The sequence below is a fragment of the Chamaea fasciata genome, unplaced genomic scaffold, assembly GCF_029207755.1.
Source record: "Chamaea fasciata isolate MVZ Bird 193981 ecotype frontalis unplaced genomic scaffold, bChaFas1.0.hap1 SCAF_291, whole genome shotgun sequence".
Classification (NCBI taxonomy): Eukaryota; Metazoa; Chordata; class Aves; order Passeriformes; family Sylviidae; genus Chamaea; species Chamaea fasciata.
This window is the reverse complement of record NW_027094376.1, coordinates 92,585-108,308: the sequence shown is the minus strand read 5'-3', so window position 1 is coordinate 108,308 and position 15,724 is coordinate 92,585. Positions and strand designations below refer to the sequence as shown.

Here is a 15,724-nt window from a genome sequence, read left to right as displayed (position 1 = left end):
CTCAGCTCTTTGGGACCCTTGCCTTTTGTGCCTCCACTGGCAGGGGGAGGAGCAGAAGCCCCTGGGTTTTAGGGACAGCCCAGAATTGGAGAATCCCATTCCTAAAGCCCGACAGAGCTGAACAAAGAAACACCATTTCTGCCAGTTGAACCGAAACGCTGCATTTTGGTGCCAATCCAGGGAAACAAGTCCTGTGTTCCCCTGGCACTGGGAGGAGCGATGAGAAGCCATGGGTTTGCTCAGAGTGCTGAGAGGGGGATTGCAGAGTCACCAGGAGAACAGGGGTAGGGGGAGACAGAATAGGAAACATCTGGATCTACTGGGAGCAATGGAGAGGCACTGGGAGGGGAACTAGGGAGCCCCTGTGGGTACTGGGAGCACTGTGGGGAGGGAATGGGGAAGTGTCTGTGGGTGCTGGGAGCACTTGGATGTGGAATGGGGAGCCAGTCATGGTAGTGGAAGGATGGTGAGGAAGCCCTTTGGGGTTCTGGGGGCATGGGGAGCTCTGGGTGCCCTGTACAGCCTCACACATGACCCCCACTTATGCCCACCTCCCTGTGAATGTTGGGCACCCACCGGAGCCAGGGGGGAGGGTGGGGGGCGAGGGGGGGAACACGCGCCCACAGGTGGAGTCCCCCATCGCATCTCAGTTCCCTCAGAGCCCCCCAGTGCCCACTGGAGCCCCGAGTGTCACAGCACATTCCCGTAGATGTCACTGAGTTCCCGCTGTCGCCCATGGGGTCCCCGCAGGTCCGCGTAGGTCACCTGGAGTGTGGTGGCACGGGGGGACACTGCGAGAGACACTGGCTGTAGGATCTGGGTGGGGGTGACACTCGTGGGTGACGTGTCCCTGTGTGTGTGTCCCACCCTGTACTCACCCCCCATCTGCTTGGTGCTCACGACGTGGGTGTACAGCACCTCCCCCACCTCTGGGGGGGGCCAGGGGATCTGGGGGGGCCCTGCGGGGATAAAGGGGATGTGTGGGAAGGAATGGGAGGTCTTGGGGGTTGGGGTGAAAGGGGACAGTGTGGTTTGAGCCCCCCACTCACCTTTCCTGGTGCTTCCTGGCATCTGCAAAGGAAAGAGAGGAGGGATAACTGTGGGGTCCCCAAGGCCCCCTCAGGAATCCTGAAACCTCACTGGACCCTCAGATTTTCCCAGGACCCCTGAGCATCCCTGATGCCCCCCCTGATCCCCTGAACAACCCTAGTGCTCTGGACCCCATGAGTGCCCAGAAGCCAATCTTGGCAGGGAGGGAGACCCCCCAGATTCCCTCAGGATTACTGAGAGAACTCCCAACATCCCTGCAAGACCCTCCAACACCACCCCAAATACTTGAGGAACGTGAGCAAAGGTTCTGAGTGCTCAGCACTCCCCAAGTCAGGGGCTGTGGGTGCTGATATCACCTCCACATTCCAGGTGGCCTCCCACCTTCCCAGGTCCCCTGTTGCCCCCACTGTCACCCACCCCTGTTGTTCCACCGGTGCCAGCCCACAGCTACACCCACGAGCAGGAACAGGAACAGGAGAGACACGCCAACCCCTGCGGCCACTGCTGGGGACAGAAGGGACACGTCAGGGTCACCTGTCAGTCCAGGGGTCCTACAATCCCAATCACCCTGTGTTACCTCACCTCTGTTCCAGCGTCCCTTTGGTGTCACCTTCAGGGCCAGCTCGGGGCTGAGTGCCCGGAACACACAGTACCCGTCCTGTGCCAGCTGGTTGGTGGCCACGCACTGGTAGGTGCCCGAATGTCCCACATCCACGTCCCCAAGCTCCAGGATGGGACCCTGGGCCACCTCCCGGCCGTTGTGCAGCCAGGTGAAGTTGACAGGGGCTGATTCCACCTGCACTGGGCAGCGCAGGGTCACGGGGTCACCTGCGTGCACCTGGTGTGACAGGGGACCGGGGGTGATGGTGGCATTGGCCACGGGCACTGCGGGGACACAGACAGGGCTGAGGTTAGGAGGAGGGGCTGGCACCTGGCATGGGGAAATGAGGGAGTCTGTGGGGTGGCGCCTGGAGACAGAGGGTCTCCTTCACCCAGGACAGTGACCCCATGGTGGTGGGGTCATCATGTGCTGTGGGATGAGGGCATGTGATGGGTGAGGGATGAGGGATGAGGATGGGATGAGGGCTGCTGTGTCCCAGGGTGGTGATGGCTGTCACCTCGTGGGGGGAAGGGAATGGCATGGGTAGGATGTGATGGGCCTGATGAGGCATATCAACAGGGGCATCACCCCAATCCCAAGGATCTCACTCCCCTGGGAGGGTCACGCTCAGTAAGGTGAATGCGACCTGATGGGGAGGGGGGCATGTGACAGCTGTCATTAGGGATCCATGGCCTGGATGTCCTGGCAGTGGGGATACCTGGAGCCAGACGGTCCCAGTTCCCCTGGGCTGTGACACCCAGTGGTGGGGGCTGTGACCTGGGGTGGGTTGGGGATGGTGTGGGGGGGTTGGGGTGGAATGGGAATGTGTGGAACTGGGGATGCTGTGGGTTGGATCACCCTCAGACCAAGGGTCCTGCTCGCCCAGGACAGTGACGTTCAGTGTGGGACTCTCGGCCACACTGTCCCCATCACTGGGCCAGCACTGCTGTGGCCGCTGTCCTTGTCCCCAATATGCCGTCACTCCAGGTTGCAGTTAGTGCCCAGTGGTGTCCCCGAGCCCTCCCAGTGCCATGTGAAGGACAGGGCACCTGTCCCTCTGGCCACTGCACAGCTCAGCACCAGGTGTTAACCTGGTGCTACCTGTCTCCCAGGGGGCTGCAGCCACAGGGACACCCCTGTGAGCGGGACCCCTGCAAGGGGACACAAGGATTGGGGATATGGGAGGAGTGGGGGACACCAGGTAGCAGTGAAGGACTTAGGGGAGGGGGAGGATCAGAGAGGGGTGGGGGGATCCCAGAAAGGGAGAAGGGGGCCCAGAGATGGGGGGGAGGATTGAAAAGGCCGGGAAAGGACCCCAGGGGAGCATGGGAGATTCAGCAAGGAGACGAATGGAAAGGGTTTAATGGAACAACAGGGAAGGTTTTGGAAACCCAGACAGGGATGGTGGGACCTGTGAAGAGTAGAGAGACCTCAGAGAGGGAGAGATGCAGGTAGGGTGGGGTGAGGGGACCTGGAGAGGGATGCAGGCAGCAGGGAAGGTGATGGGAGGAACCAGGGAGAGACCTGGGAAGGCAGGTCAACACACAGAAGGTTGAGCAAGGAGGGGAGACCTGGGAGGGCTGTGGGGGCTCCCCGTGCCCATCCCTGTACTCACTGCACACCGTGACGCGGAGCCAGGCGCTGCTCTTCCGCACAGTCCCCCCCTCGGACTGCACCTGGCAGCTGTAGTTCCCCGAGTGGGAGACCCCCACGGCGGGAACCAGGAGATGTGGGAACACCTGCGGGCCCCCCACCAACTGCCCGTCCCGGTAGAAGAGGTGCAGGAGGGGCAGTCAGGGCCGCAGGGGATTGGGGGTGCTGAGGCAGCTGAGATTGAGGGGGGACCCCTCGATGGGCTCAGGGGGACCCTCCAGCACCGGCACCGTGAAGCACTCTGGGAAGGAGAGGGAAGGTGAGGACTGTGACTCTGAGTCCACTGGGAAGGGGCTTTGGGGGTGTCGGGATATTGGAGTTCCAGTCATGGCGTTGCTCACCGTGCACTGTCACTGTCACTGGTTCTGACAGTGACAGCCCAAAGCTCACCGAGCCCTCGCAGTGGTAGCGGCCGCTGTGGTGCAGTTGCAGAGGGGACAGGGACAGTTCGGTCCCAGTGACGAACCCCCCCAGATCCTTCTCGTCCTGGTAAAATCGCACCCTGCTGACCGACATGTCCTGCCTGACCCGGCAGCGCAGTGTCACCGAGTCCCCCTCCAGCAGCGTCCGTGCTGGCACCTGCAGCACCAGCTGGTCTGTGGGACAGGAGGGTCCCATTGCACTGAGGAGCTCGAGACATGTCCAATGTGGGTGCCCACAGCACCGGGGACATCTGGGTGGTGTCTCTATTACACAGGAGGATCCCAGGGACAGTAAGACAAAATCGCGGGGCACAGGTGTCTCCACAGTGGTCCCATCCCACTGGGATGCACTGGGATGTTCCTGTATGCAGAGGACAGGCTCTTGCCACACAAGGGGTGTGAGGCCGCCCACAGAGTGAAGCCCACATATTCCTCTCTGCCGGCCACCAGGAGCATTTAGGATTCCTCCTCACCATTTAAGACCCTCACAGAGGGGCTGAGCCGACTGCCAGGTCTGTCACAGGTGTAGGTGCCACTCACGGTGACAGTGAAGCGGTTGCGTCTGTCCTGCCCCCAGTGCTGCCCATCCTTGTACCACGTGGTGGCACCGGCTGTCCCCGAGCCCTGGCAGGTCAGTGTCACCCGGTCCCACAGCACTGCTGGTATCCACGGGGGCTCCACCAGGAGCTGGGTGGTCTGGGCACCTGCAGGTCACAGGGGACACCAGCCTGCCAGGGCCACCATGGGGCTGCGGTCAGTGGGATGGGGACATGGCATACCCTGAGAACTTACCAGCGAGGCCAAGGGTCTGGGCTAGAAGGGAGAATGGACAGGGCTCAGTGGGGGTGGCACTAAGGGAACAGCAGCACCTGGGGTAGAGATGTGGTGTCTGTCCCCAGACTGTCCCCAATGGAACACTGGTGTACCATGGAGGTGGTGAGGACACACACACCTCAGTCACCCTGGGTTAAGGCAGGACATGGAGACACTGCGGACACTCCATGTTTGCACAGGTCATCTCCACCATCCTCACGGCACCTGTCCCCACAGCCACATCCCCATGTCCCTGTGCTTGTGATCCCATTCCAATGGCACATGTCCCCAAAGCCGATCTGCATGGTACGTGGCCCTTGCACCTGCATCCCTGTTCCTCTGTCCCCACAGCCGCCCCAGCCCCAAGGTTCCTTTCACCATATCCTTGTCCCCACATCTCTATCCCCCTGCTCCTGTCCCCACAGCCACTCCAGGACTCTGGTCACACTGGGGTCCATGCCCATTGAAAGGCGCTGCTGGCCTTGGGGACCTCAGGGCACCCCGCAGCCCCCCTGTGCCCCCTCCCCACCGGTCTCTGCCTCACCAGGGCCCATCCCCGGGGTGTCAGGCCCGTGCCCGGGGCTCTCACCCCACAGGAGCAGCGCCACCTTCCCGGCCATCCCCGTGTCCCCAGCCATGTGGACTGGCTGTCACTCGCTGCTGTGGCCACCGGTCCCCTGGGTGGCGGCTCTTCGGATGAAGAGGAAGGAAACGAGGTCACGTCTTGTCCCCATATGTAGGTGGCCCTGTGTGGGGGCAGGGTGAGGGAAAGCTGGAGACACAGTAGGGGACAGGCTGGGGACATTACGGGATAGTCTGGGGGCTCAGTGGGGGATGGTGTTCCCAGGAGTGGGGGCTCAGGGCTCACGGGTTGTGGGGAACCAAGGATGGGTGTCCATGGGGGATGGAGGTCCAGGAAAATTGGGGTCCCCATGTCTGGGGGCATTCAGGGATAGAGGTCCTTGTGAACATGATCCCCAGGGATTTTGGGTAATGGGATGTAGGTCCCACAGTTGGGGCTCCAGGGGGAAACAATAGGGGACCCTGGGGAAGAGTGGTTTTGGAAGAAGAAGCAGCCCATGGGATGGGATCAAGGCCATGGTGTTCCTGGGCAATGGGAGTCCTGGGATGGGGGTTCCAGGGAGGAGAGACCAAGGCAATGGGGGTCCCATGGTCGGGTTTCCAGGGGAATGGGGGTCCCAGGGATGGGCAGTGAGTGGCTGGGTGGGCACGGGGGTCACAGCTCCTTCCCTGGGTGCCTCAGATTTTGGGGTGACTCAGAGCCCAGCACAGCCCCCACAGTGTGCTCATGGCCAGGGGGCACCCCAGGGTGGAGGCTCTGGGTCTGTGCCCCACACACCCCTGGGCTTTTCCCATCCCCCCGTTTCCTGGGTCAGCCATCCCAGGGAACACCTGAGCAGGTAACGGTGGGGGGATCCCAGGAAAGGGCAAAGGGCAGTGGGGGTGCAGGCAATGGTTGGGGGCTGTGGTGGATGAAAGATTTTCACTTTCTCTTTCCTGCAGAAGAAGGAAGAGGCTGAGGCGAGGACATGGGTTCTGTTTTGGGGGACCACATCCAGAGGGGTCCTGCCCTGAGGGAAAAGGGCTCCTCTGCTGTGGTGACGCCTGGGTCCTGTCCCAGGATCTTGTCCCACAGGGTTCCTCGCTCTGGGGGTGCCACGTCCTTGGGGATTCCTGTTCCAGAGGTGGCACATCATGGGGACCTCTGTCCTGGGGAGTCCCTGAGCATTCCCACTGTCCCCAGTGGGGCTCTGTGATCTCTGGACTGCCCAAATTTAAGGGGGCACATGTTACGACCTTGCCCTGATGATGGTAAATGCCAGCCTAAATTTGATTGCATTCCCCGATGCCCAATTGGTTGAGACAAATTATATATCCATGAAATAAAGGCAAAAGACTTTTCCCACACTATTTTTTTCCCAATAAAAAGTAAACTCAGCAAAACTCAATCTGACAATGTAGAAAATGGTCTGGTTGATGAGACCCTTTAATCACTGCTCTCCCAAAAAGTGGCTCTCAATAAAAACACAAACCAATCACACAGAAATTAATCTTCTTGGTTCCCTTAAGGAGCCCATTCATGCCTCCCACGGCCACGTTCACTTGTGGATAACAGAGAGTGTGGAATCTCCCTGAGTGTCCAACAGGTCCATGGGATTGTTCCCTACCTGTAGGGAAGCAACCCAGCCCATAGGGAAGGCTTTGGTTTGCCCCTATTTCTGAACTCTTCCAGTTTTTCTCCTTCCCACACTGAAACTTGGTTTACTTCCCATGGCTTCTCCTGACAAAAAGGGGAGAAACTCTGTCCATCCTTGGAACAGTGCAGAGGAATCCGCGGAAATGCCCGTGTGTCCCTCAGGGTCTGCTTCCCTGGTAAATGCCCTCCAGCCTGCCCTGAATTCCCCTGCCAGGGCACTCCCTGCTCCTGCTGGGACACCCCTGTTCCCCAGATCCGTGGGTGGAGCCCCTGCTCAATATTTCCACACCTTTCCTTCTCTTCTGGTGTCCACATCCAGAACCCAAACATTCTTTCTGGGAGGTTCCAAAGGGCCGCAGGTTTTGTTCAAGAAGGAGGGTCCTGGTCAGGTTGTTGAGCAGATGGGTGTGGGATTTGCAGGATTTTAGGGGCTCTCTCAGTCCCATGCTGAGAGGGACAAAATGATCATTTGCTTCATTTCCGGACTGCTGTCCACACAGCTGCCCCTGCAGGGGAAGGTTTCCACCCCTCCCTGCTCTGAAAACCATCCAAGGCCCTCGCAGAGCCACTGCTTGGGCTCCCATTGGCTTTTGAGCTTCTTGCAGGGCTCAGCAAACCACAGCCAGGCCTTTTCCTGCCACAGAATTCTCACCTTTGCAGCAGCTCTAAAGCTGCCAGAATCAAAGCCAAGGGGGCGGGGGGACCCTCAGGTCCTGGCTGCCACCTGGGGCTGGGCAGAGCAGGGCTGGGCAGTGCCCATCCCTGTGCACTGGGGCTGGGCCATGGCTGGGCCCCACGCTTGGATGGCCGCGGGCTTCAAGGAGGAGGAGTTGGGGAGCTCCTTCCTGCCTGGGGCTCCATTCCCAACCTGCTCTTGCCAGCTCAGATCCTGCAGGGGACCAGCAAGGATGGAGAAGTTTGGAGCAGGTTTTCTCCCAAAACCCTATAAATTCAAAGTGCCCCAAGCCCTCAGGTCTGGAACCCCACTGGGGAATAGAGGAAGGATCAGGAGAGAGCAGGGGAAGGCCCCAACAGCTTCAGCCTATCTTGATTTACATGGTCTCAGCCCTGCAGCATCAAATTGGGGCTAAATCAGCCATTTCCACTGAAAAAAAATGCAATTTACACAGTGCTGTGAGGGCAGTGCCAGAAGGGTTCTCGTGTGTTATGGATGCTCGAGGAAGGATCCGGGGTTTGTTCCTTGTTGGGAGCTTTCCCTGGAAATTGTTTCTTTTGTGAACTTTTGGATTCTGAATCTTGTTTCGGTTGCTGTTGGTTTTGTCCTCTCATTGCTGCTGCAGGAAAATGTTCTTGTCTCAGCCCTTTGGGATCTTTTCCATTTGTACCTCCACTGACAGGGGGAGGGGCAGCAGCTCCTGGTTTTAGTGTGTTGGTGGTCAGGATTTTTCCTCGTTTTCTTTCTCTCCAAGAGTTTTCTGCCTCTTGTTGCTAAGAGAGAATAAGAGAATAAGAGAATAAGAGAATAAGAGAATAAGAGAATAAGGACCATCCCTAAGAGACGATGTGAGCTGGCAAGAGCAGCTTGGGAATGGAGCCCCAGGCAGGAAGGAGCTCCCCAACTCCTCCTCCTTGAAGCCCGCGGCCATCCAAGCGTGGGGCCCAGCCATGGCCCAGCCCCAGTGCACAGGGATGGGCACTGCCCAGCCCTGCTCTGCCCAGCCCCAGGTGGCAGCCAGGACCTGAGGGTCCCCCCGCCCCCTTGGCTTTGATTCTGGCAGCTTTAGAGCTGCTGCAAAGGTGAGAATTCTGTGGCAGGAAAAGGCCTGGCTGTGGTTTGCTGAGCCCTGCAAGAAGCTCAAAAGCCAATGGGAGCCCAAGCAGTGGCTCTGCGAGGGCCTTGGATGGTTTTCAGAGCAGGGAGGGGTGGAAACCTTCCCCTGCAGGGGCAGCTGTGAGGACAGCAGTCCGGAAATGAAGCAAATGATCATTTTGGCCCTGACAAAAGCGAGGGACTGAGAGAGCCCCAGAAGTTCTGCAAATCCCACACCCTTCTGCTCAACAACCTGACCGGGCCCCTCTCTCTTGAACAAAACCTGCAGCCCTTTGGAACCTTCCAGAAGGAATATTTGGGTTCTGGATGTGGACACCAGAAGAGAAGGAAAGGTGGAAATATTGGGCAGGGGCTCCACCCACGGATCTGGGGAACAGGGGTGTCCCAGCAGGAGCAGGGAGTGCCCTGGCAGGGGAATTCAGGGCAGGCTGGAGGGCATTTACCAGGGAAGCAGACCCTGAGGGACACACGGCCATTTCCACGGATTCCTGTGCGCTGTTGCAAGGATGCACAGAGTTTCTCCCTTTTGGTCAGGAGAGGCCATGGGAAGTAAACCAAGTTTCAGGGTGGGAAGGAAGAAAAACTGGAAGAGTTCTGAAATATGGGCAAACCAAAGCCTTCCCTATGGGCTGGGTTGCTTCCCAGCAGGCAGGGAACAATCCCATGGACCTGTTGGACACTCAGGGAGATTCCACACTCTGTGTTATCCACAAGTGAACGCTGCTGTGGGATGCACCAATGGGCTCCTAAAGAGAACCAAAACGTCTCATTTCTCTGTGATTTGTTTATGTTTTTATTGTGAGCCACTTGTTGGCAGGGCAATGATTAAAAGGATTCTATCAACCAGACCATTTTCTACATTGTCAGTTTGATTTTTGGTGAGTTTATTTTTTTATGGGGAAAAAAAAAAAAAAAAGTGTTTTGGGAAAATATTTTTGCTTTTCTTTCACGGTTGTATAAATTTGTCTCAGCCAAATGTTCCTAAGGGAATTCAACCAAATTTAGGCTGGCATTTACCTTCATCAGGGCAAGGTTGTATCAACTGCCCCCTTTAAGTTTGGGCAGCCCAAAGGTCACAGAACCCCACTGGGGACAGGGAGAATGCTCAGGGCCCCCCAGGATGTGCCACCTCTGGGACAGGAATCCCCAGGGACGTGGCACCCCCAGAACGAGGACCCCTCGGGCCAAAACCCTGGGACAAGACCCACACGTGACCACAGCAGAGGAGCCCTTTTCCCTCAGGGCAGGACCCCTCTGGATGTGGTCCCCAAAAACAGAACCCATGTCCTCGCCTCAGCCTCTTCCTTCTTCTGCAGGGAAGAGAAAGTGAAAATCTTTCATCCCCCACAGCCCCCAACCACTGCCTGCACCCCCACTCCCCTTTGCCCCTTCCTGGGAGCCCCCATCGTTACCTGCTCAGGTGTTCCCTGGGATGGCTGAGTCAGGAAACGGGGGGATGGGAAAAGCCCAGGGGTGTGTGGGGCACAGACCCAGAGCCTCCACCCTGGGGTGCCCCCTGGCCATGAGCACACTGTGGGGGCTGTGCTGGGCTCTGAGTCACCCCAAAATCTGAGGCACCCAGGGAAGGAGCTGTGACCCCCACGCCCACCCAGCCACTCACTGCCCATCCCTGGGACCCCCATTCCCCTGGAAACCCGACCATGGGACCCCCATTGCCTTGGTCTCTCCTCCCTGGAACCCCCATCCCAGGACTCCCATTGCCCAGGACCATCATTGCCTTGATCCCATCCCATGGGCTACTTCTTCCCCCAGAACCCCCCATCCCAAGGGTCTCCTTTTCTCCCCTGGAGCCCCAACCCTGGGACCTACACCCCATGACCCCTAAGCCCTGGGGCAACATTTTCCTGCACGACCCCCATCCCTGAATCCCCTCAGGCATGGAGACCCCAATTCCCTTGGACTCCCATTCCCCTGGACACCCATCCTTGGTTCCCCACAAGCCCTGAGCCCCCACTCCTGGGAAAACCATCCTCCACTGAGCCCCCAGACTATCCCGTAATGTCCCCAGCCTGTCCCCTACTGTGTCTCCACCTTTCCCTCGCCCTGCCCCCACCGAGGGACACCTACACATGGGGACAAGACGTGACCTCGTTTCCTTCCTCTTCATCCGAAGAGCCGCCACCCAGGGGACCGGTGGCCACAGCAGCGAGTGACAGCCAGTCCACATGGCTGGGGACACGGGGATGGCCGGGAAGGTGGCGCTGCTCCTGTGGGGTGAGTGCCCCGGGCACGGGCCTGACACCCCGGGGATGGGCCCTGGTGAGGCAGAGACCGGTGGGGAGGGGGCACAGGGGGGCTGCGGGGTGCCCTGAGGTCCCCAAGGCCAGCAGAGTCAGTGCATGAGCATGGACCCCAGTGTGACCAGTGTCCTGGGGTGGCTGTGGGGACAGGAGCAAGGGAACTGGGATGTGGGGACAGGAAGAAGGGGATAGAGATATGGAGACAAGGATGTGGCAAAAGGAACCTTGGGGCTGGGGCAGCAGTGGGGACATGGGAACAGGGATACAGGGACAGGGACTAGGGCCATGTCCCATGCAGATGGGGCATGGGGACAGGTGCCATTGGAATGGGATCATGGGCACAGGGACATGGGGATGTGGCAGTGGGGACACATGCAGTAGGGCTGGGTGGAAGTGACCTGTGCAAACATGGGGTGTCCACAGTGTCCCCATGTCCTGCCTTAACCCAGGGTGACCGAGGTGTCCCTGTCCTGAAGACCTCTGTGCTACACCAGTGTTCCCCTTGGGGAAAGTTTGGGGATGGACAGCACACCTCACCCCCAGGTGCTTCTGTCCCTGCAGGGCAACCCCACCCAGCCCCTGTCCCTTCTCCCTTCCAGCCCAGATCTTCAGTTTCTCAGGTGAGTCCTCAGGGGATGCCATGTCCCCACCCTGCTGTCCCCAGCCCCACACTGGCCCTGGCAGGCTGGTGTCCCCTGTCACCTGCAGGTGCCCAGACCACCCAGCTCCTGGTGGAGCCCCCGTGGATACCAGCGGTGCTGTGGGACCGGGTGACACTGACCTGCCAGGGCTCGGGGACCACCGGTGCCACCACCTGGTACAAGGACGGGCAGCACTGGGGGCAGAACAGACACGACCGCTTCATTGTCCCCGAGAGTGGCACCTACAAGTGTCAGAGACGTGGCAGTGGGCTCAGCCCACCCGTGAGAGTCTTAAATGGTGAGGAGGGGATCATAAATGCTCACGGTGCCCCCTGATAGGTCTGGGTGGGCTTCACTCCACCGGTGGCCTCACCCCTCTTGTGACAAGAGGCTGTCTCCTGCACTCAGGGACATCCCAGCGCATCCCAGTGGGATGGGACTCTCTGTGGCGACACCTGTGCCACGGGGTTTCTCGTTGCATCCCTGGGATCCTTCCACACAATGGAGACTTCGCCCAGATGTCCCCGGTGCTGTGGGCACCCACATTGGACATGTCTCGAGCCCCTCATTGTAATGAGACCCTCGTGTCCCACAGACCAGCTGGTGCTGCAAGTGCCAGCACTGACGCTGCTGGAGGGGGACTCGGTTACACTGCGCTGCCGGGCCATGCAGAACAAGACGGTCAGCAGGGTGCGATTTTACCAGGACGAGAAGGATCTGGAAGGGCCCCACATGGGAACCGAACTGTCCCTGTCCCCTCTGCAACTGCACCACAGCGGCCGCGACCACTGCGAGGGCTCGGTGAACTTTGGGCTGTCACTGTCAGAACCAGTGACAGTGACAGTGCACGGTGAGCAACGCCATGACTGGAACTCCAATATCTTGACACCCCCAAAGCCCCTTCCCAGTGGACTCAGAGTCACAGTCCTCACATTCCCTCTCCTTCCCAGAGCTCTTCACGGTGCCGGTGCTGGAGGGTCCCCCCGAGCCCATCGAGGGCTCCCCCCTCAATCTCAGCTGCCTCAGCACCCCCAGTCCCCTGCGGCCCCAAGCCACCCTCCTGCACCTCTTCTACCGGGACGGGCAGTGGGTGAAGGGCCCGCAGGTGTTCCCACATCTCCTGGTGCCCGCCGTGGGGGTCTCCCACTCGGGGAACTACAGCTGCCAGGTGCAGTCCGAGGGGGGGACTGTGCGGAAGAGCAGCGCCTGGCTCCGCATTATGGTGTGCAGTGAGTACAGTGATGGGCACGGGGAGCCCCCACAGCCCTCCCAGGTCTCCCCTCCTTGCTCAACCCTCTGTGTTTTGCCCTGCTTTCCCTGGTCTCTCCCTGGTTCCTCCCAGCACCTTCCCTGGTGCCTGCATCTCTCATCACATCTGCTCACCCTTTTCCTAGGTGCACCTCTCCCTCTCTGAGGTCCCTCTATTATCCACAGGTCCCACCATCCCTGTCTGGATCCCCAAAACCTTCCCCGTGGTTCCCTTCAACTCTCCATATGTCCCTGCAGTGGATCTCCCACCCTTCCCTGGGGTCCCTTCCAACCCCTTCAAAGCCTCCTCCATCTCTGGGCCCCGTTCTTCCTCCCTGGGATCCCCCCACCCCTCTCTAACCCTTTCTCTCCCTGAGTCCTTCACTGCTCCCTGGTGTCCCCCACTCCTCATCCCATGTCCCCAGTCCCTCCTGTGTTCCCCTTGCAGGGGTCCCGCTCTCAGGGGTGTCCCTGTGGGTGCAGCCCCCTGGGGGACAGGTGACACTGGGGGACCACCTGGTGCTGAGCTCTGTGGTGACCATAGGGACAGGTGCCCTGTCCTTCACCTTGGACTGGGGGTCTTGGCCACACTGCTGGGAACGGGCACCCACCTTGAGATGTGGCATGGAGGGGACAAGGACAGCAGCCACAGCAGTGCTGGGCCAGTGATGGGGACAATGTGGCTGAGAGCCCCACACTGAACATCACTGTCCTGGGCGAGCAGGACCCTTGGTCTGAGGGTGATCCAACCCACAGCATCCCCAGTTCCACACATTCCCATTCCTCCTCAACCCCCGCACACCATCCCCAACCCACCCCAGGTCACAGCCCCCACCACTGGGTGTCACAGCCCAGGGGAACTGGGTCCGTCTGGCTCCAGGTATCCCCACTCCCAGGACATCCAGGCCACGGATCCCTAATGCCAACTGTCACAGGCCCCCCTCCCCATCAGGTCACATTCACCTTACTGAGCGTGACCCTCCCAGGGGAGTGAGACCCTTGGGATTGGGGTGATGCCCCTGTTGATATGCCTCATCAGGCCCATCACATCCCACCCACGCCATTCCCTGTCCCCCACAAGGTGACAGCCATCACCACCCTGGGACACAGCAGCCCTCATCCCATCCTCATCCCTCACCCCTCACCCATCACATGCCCTCATCCCACAGCACATGATGACCCCACCACCATGGGGTCACTGTCCTGGGTGAAGGAGACCCTCTGTCTCCAGGTGCCACCCCATAGACTCCCTCATTTCCCCATGCCAGGTGCCAGCCCCTCCTCCTAACCTCAGCCCTGTCTGTGTCCCCGCAGTGCCCGTGGCCAATGCCACCATCACCCCCGGTCCCCTGTCACACCAGGTGCACGCAGGTGACCCCGTGACCCTGCGCTGCCCAGTGCAGGTGGGATCAGCCCCTGTCACCTTCACCTGGCTGCCCAACGGCCGGGAGGTGGCCCACGGTCCCATCCTGGAGCTTGGGGACGTGGATGTGGGACATTCGGGCACCTACCAGTGCGTGGCCACCAACCAGCTGGCACAGGACGGGTACTGTGTGTTCCGGGCACTCAGCCCCGAGCTGGCCCTGAAGGTGACACCAAAGGGACACTGGAACAGAGGTGAGGTAACACAGGGTGATTGGGATTGTAGGACCCCTGGACTGACAGGTGACCCTGACGTGTCCCTTCTGTCCCCAGCATTGGCCGCAGGGGTTGGCGTGTCTCTCCTGTTCCTGTTCCTGCTCGTGGGTGTAGCTGTGGGCTGGCACCGGTGGAACAACAGGGGTGGGTGACAGTGGGGGCAACAGGGGACCTGGGGAGGTGGGAGGCTACCTGGAATGTGGAGGTGATATCAGCACCCACAGCCCCTGACTTGGGGAGTGCTGAGCATTCAGAACCTCTGCTCACGTTCCTCAAGTATTTGGGGTGGTGTTGGAGGGTCTTGCAGGGATGTTGGGAGTTCTCTCAGTAATCCTGGGGGAATCTGGGGGGTCTCCCTTCCTGCCAGGATTGGCTTTTGGGCACTCATGTGGTCCAGAGCACTCGGGTTGTTCAGGGGATCAGGGGGGGCATCAGGGATGCTCAGGGGTCCTGGGAGAATCTGAGGGTCCAGTGAGGTTTCAGGATTCCTGAGGGGGCCTTGGGGACCCCACAGTTATCCCTCCTCTCTTTCCTTTGCAGATGCCAGGAAGCACCAGGAAAGGTGAGTGGGGGGCTCAAACCACACTGTCCCCTTTCACCCCAACCCCCAAGACCTCCCATTCCTTCCCACACATCCCCTTTATCCCCGCAGGGCCCCCCCAGATCCCCCGGCCCCCCCAGAGGTGGGTAAGGTGCTGTACACCCACGTCGTGAGCACCAAGCAGATGGGGGGTGAGTACAGGGTGGGACACACACACAGGGACACGTCACCCACGAGTGTCACCCCCACCCAGATCCTACAGCCAGTGTCTCTCGCAGTGTCCCCCCGTGCCACCACACTCCAGGTGACCTACGCGGACCTGCGGGGACCCCATGGGCGACAGCGGGAACTCAGTGACATCTACGGGAATGTGCTGTGACACTCGGGGCTCCAGTGGGCACTGGGGGGCTCTGAGGGAACTGAGATGCGATGGGGGACTCCACCTGTGGGCGCGTGTTCCCCCCCTCGCCCCCCACCCTCCCCCCTGGCTCCTGTGGGTGCCCAGCATTCACAGGGAGGTGGGCATAAGTGGGGGTCATGTGTGAGGCTGTACAGGGCACCCAGAGCTCCCCATGCCCCCAGAACCCCAAAGGGCTTCCTCACCATCCTTCCACTACCATGACTGGCTCCCCATTCCACATCCAAGTGCTCCCAGCACCCACAGACACTTCCCCATTCCCTCCCCACAGTGCTCCCAGTACCCACAGGGGCTCCCTAGTTCCCCTCCCAGTGCCTCTCCATCGCTCCCAGTAGATCCAGATGTTTCCTATTCTGTCTCCCCCTACCCCTGTTCTCCTGGTGGCTCTGCAATCCCCCTCTCAGCACTCTGAGCAAACCCATGGCTTC

The 15,724-nt window shown here is 59.9% G+C and overlaps 1 protein-coding gene and 1 pseudogene across 1 annotated transcript; one reads left to right on the top strand and one right to left on the bottom strand.

Annotated features, from left to right (window-relative positions):
- Nucleotides 1-597: 597 nt before the first annotated feature.
- LOC136305126 (Fc receptor-like protein 4) lies at nucleotides 598-5,177 on the bottom strand (annotated as a pseudogene).
- A 5,558-nt stretch (nucleotides 5,178-10,735) lies between these two features.
- Nucleotides 10,736-15,322, top strand: LOC136305122 (Fc receptor-like protein 4). The gene is given in 10 exon segments (XM_066208512.1): nucleotides 10,736-10,784; nucleotides 11,410-11,456; nucleotides 11,458-11,749; nucleotides 12,047-12,301; nucleotides 12,402-12,680; nucleotides 14,014-14,316; nucleotides 14,395-14,481; nucleotides 14,878-14,899; nucleotides 14,990-15,069; nucleotides 15,157-15,322. Coding segments are annotated over 10 exon segments (1,515 nt in total). The 3' UTR covers nucleotides 15,258-15,322.
- Nucleotides 15,323-15,724: the final 402 nt, after the last annotated feature.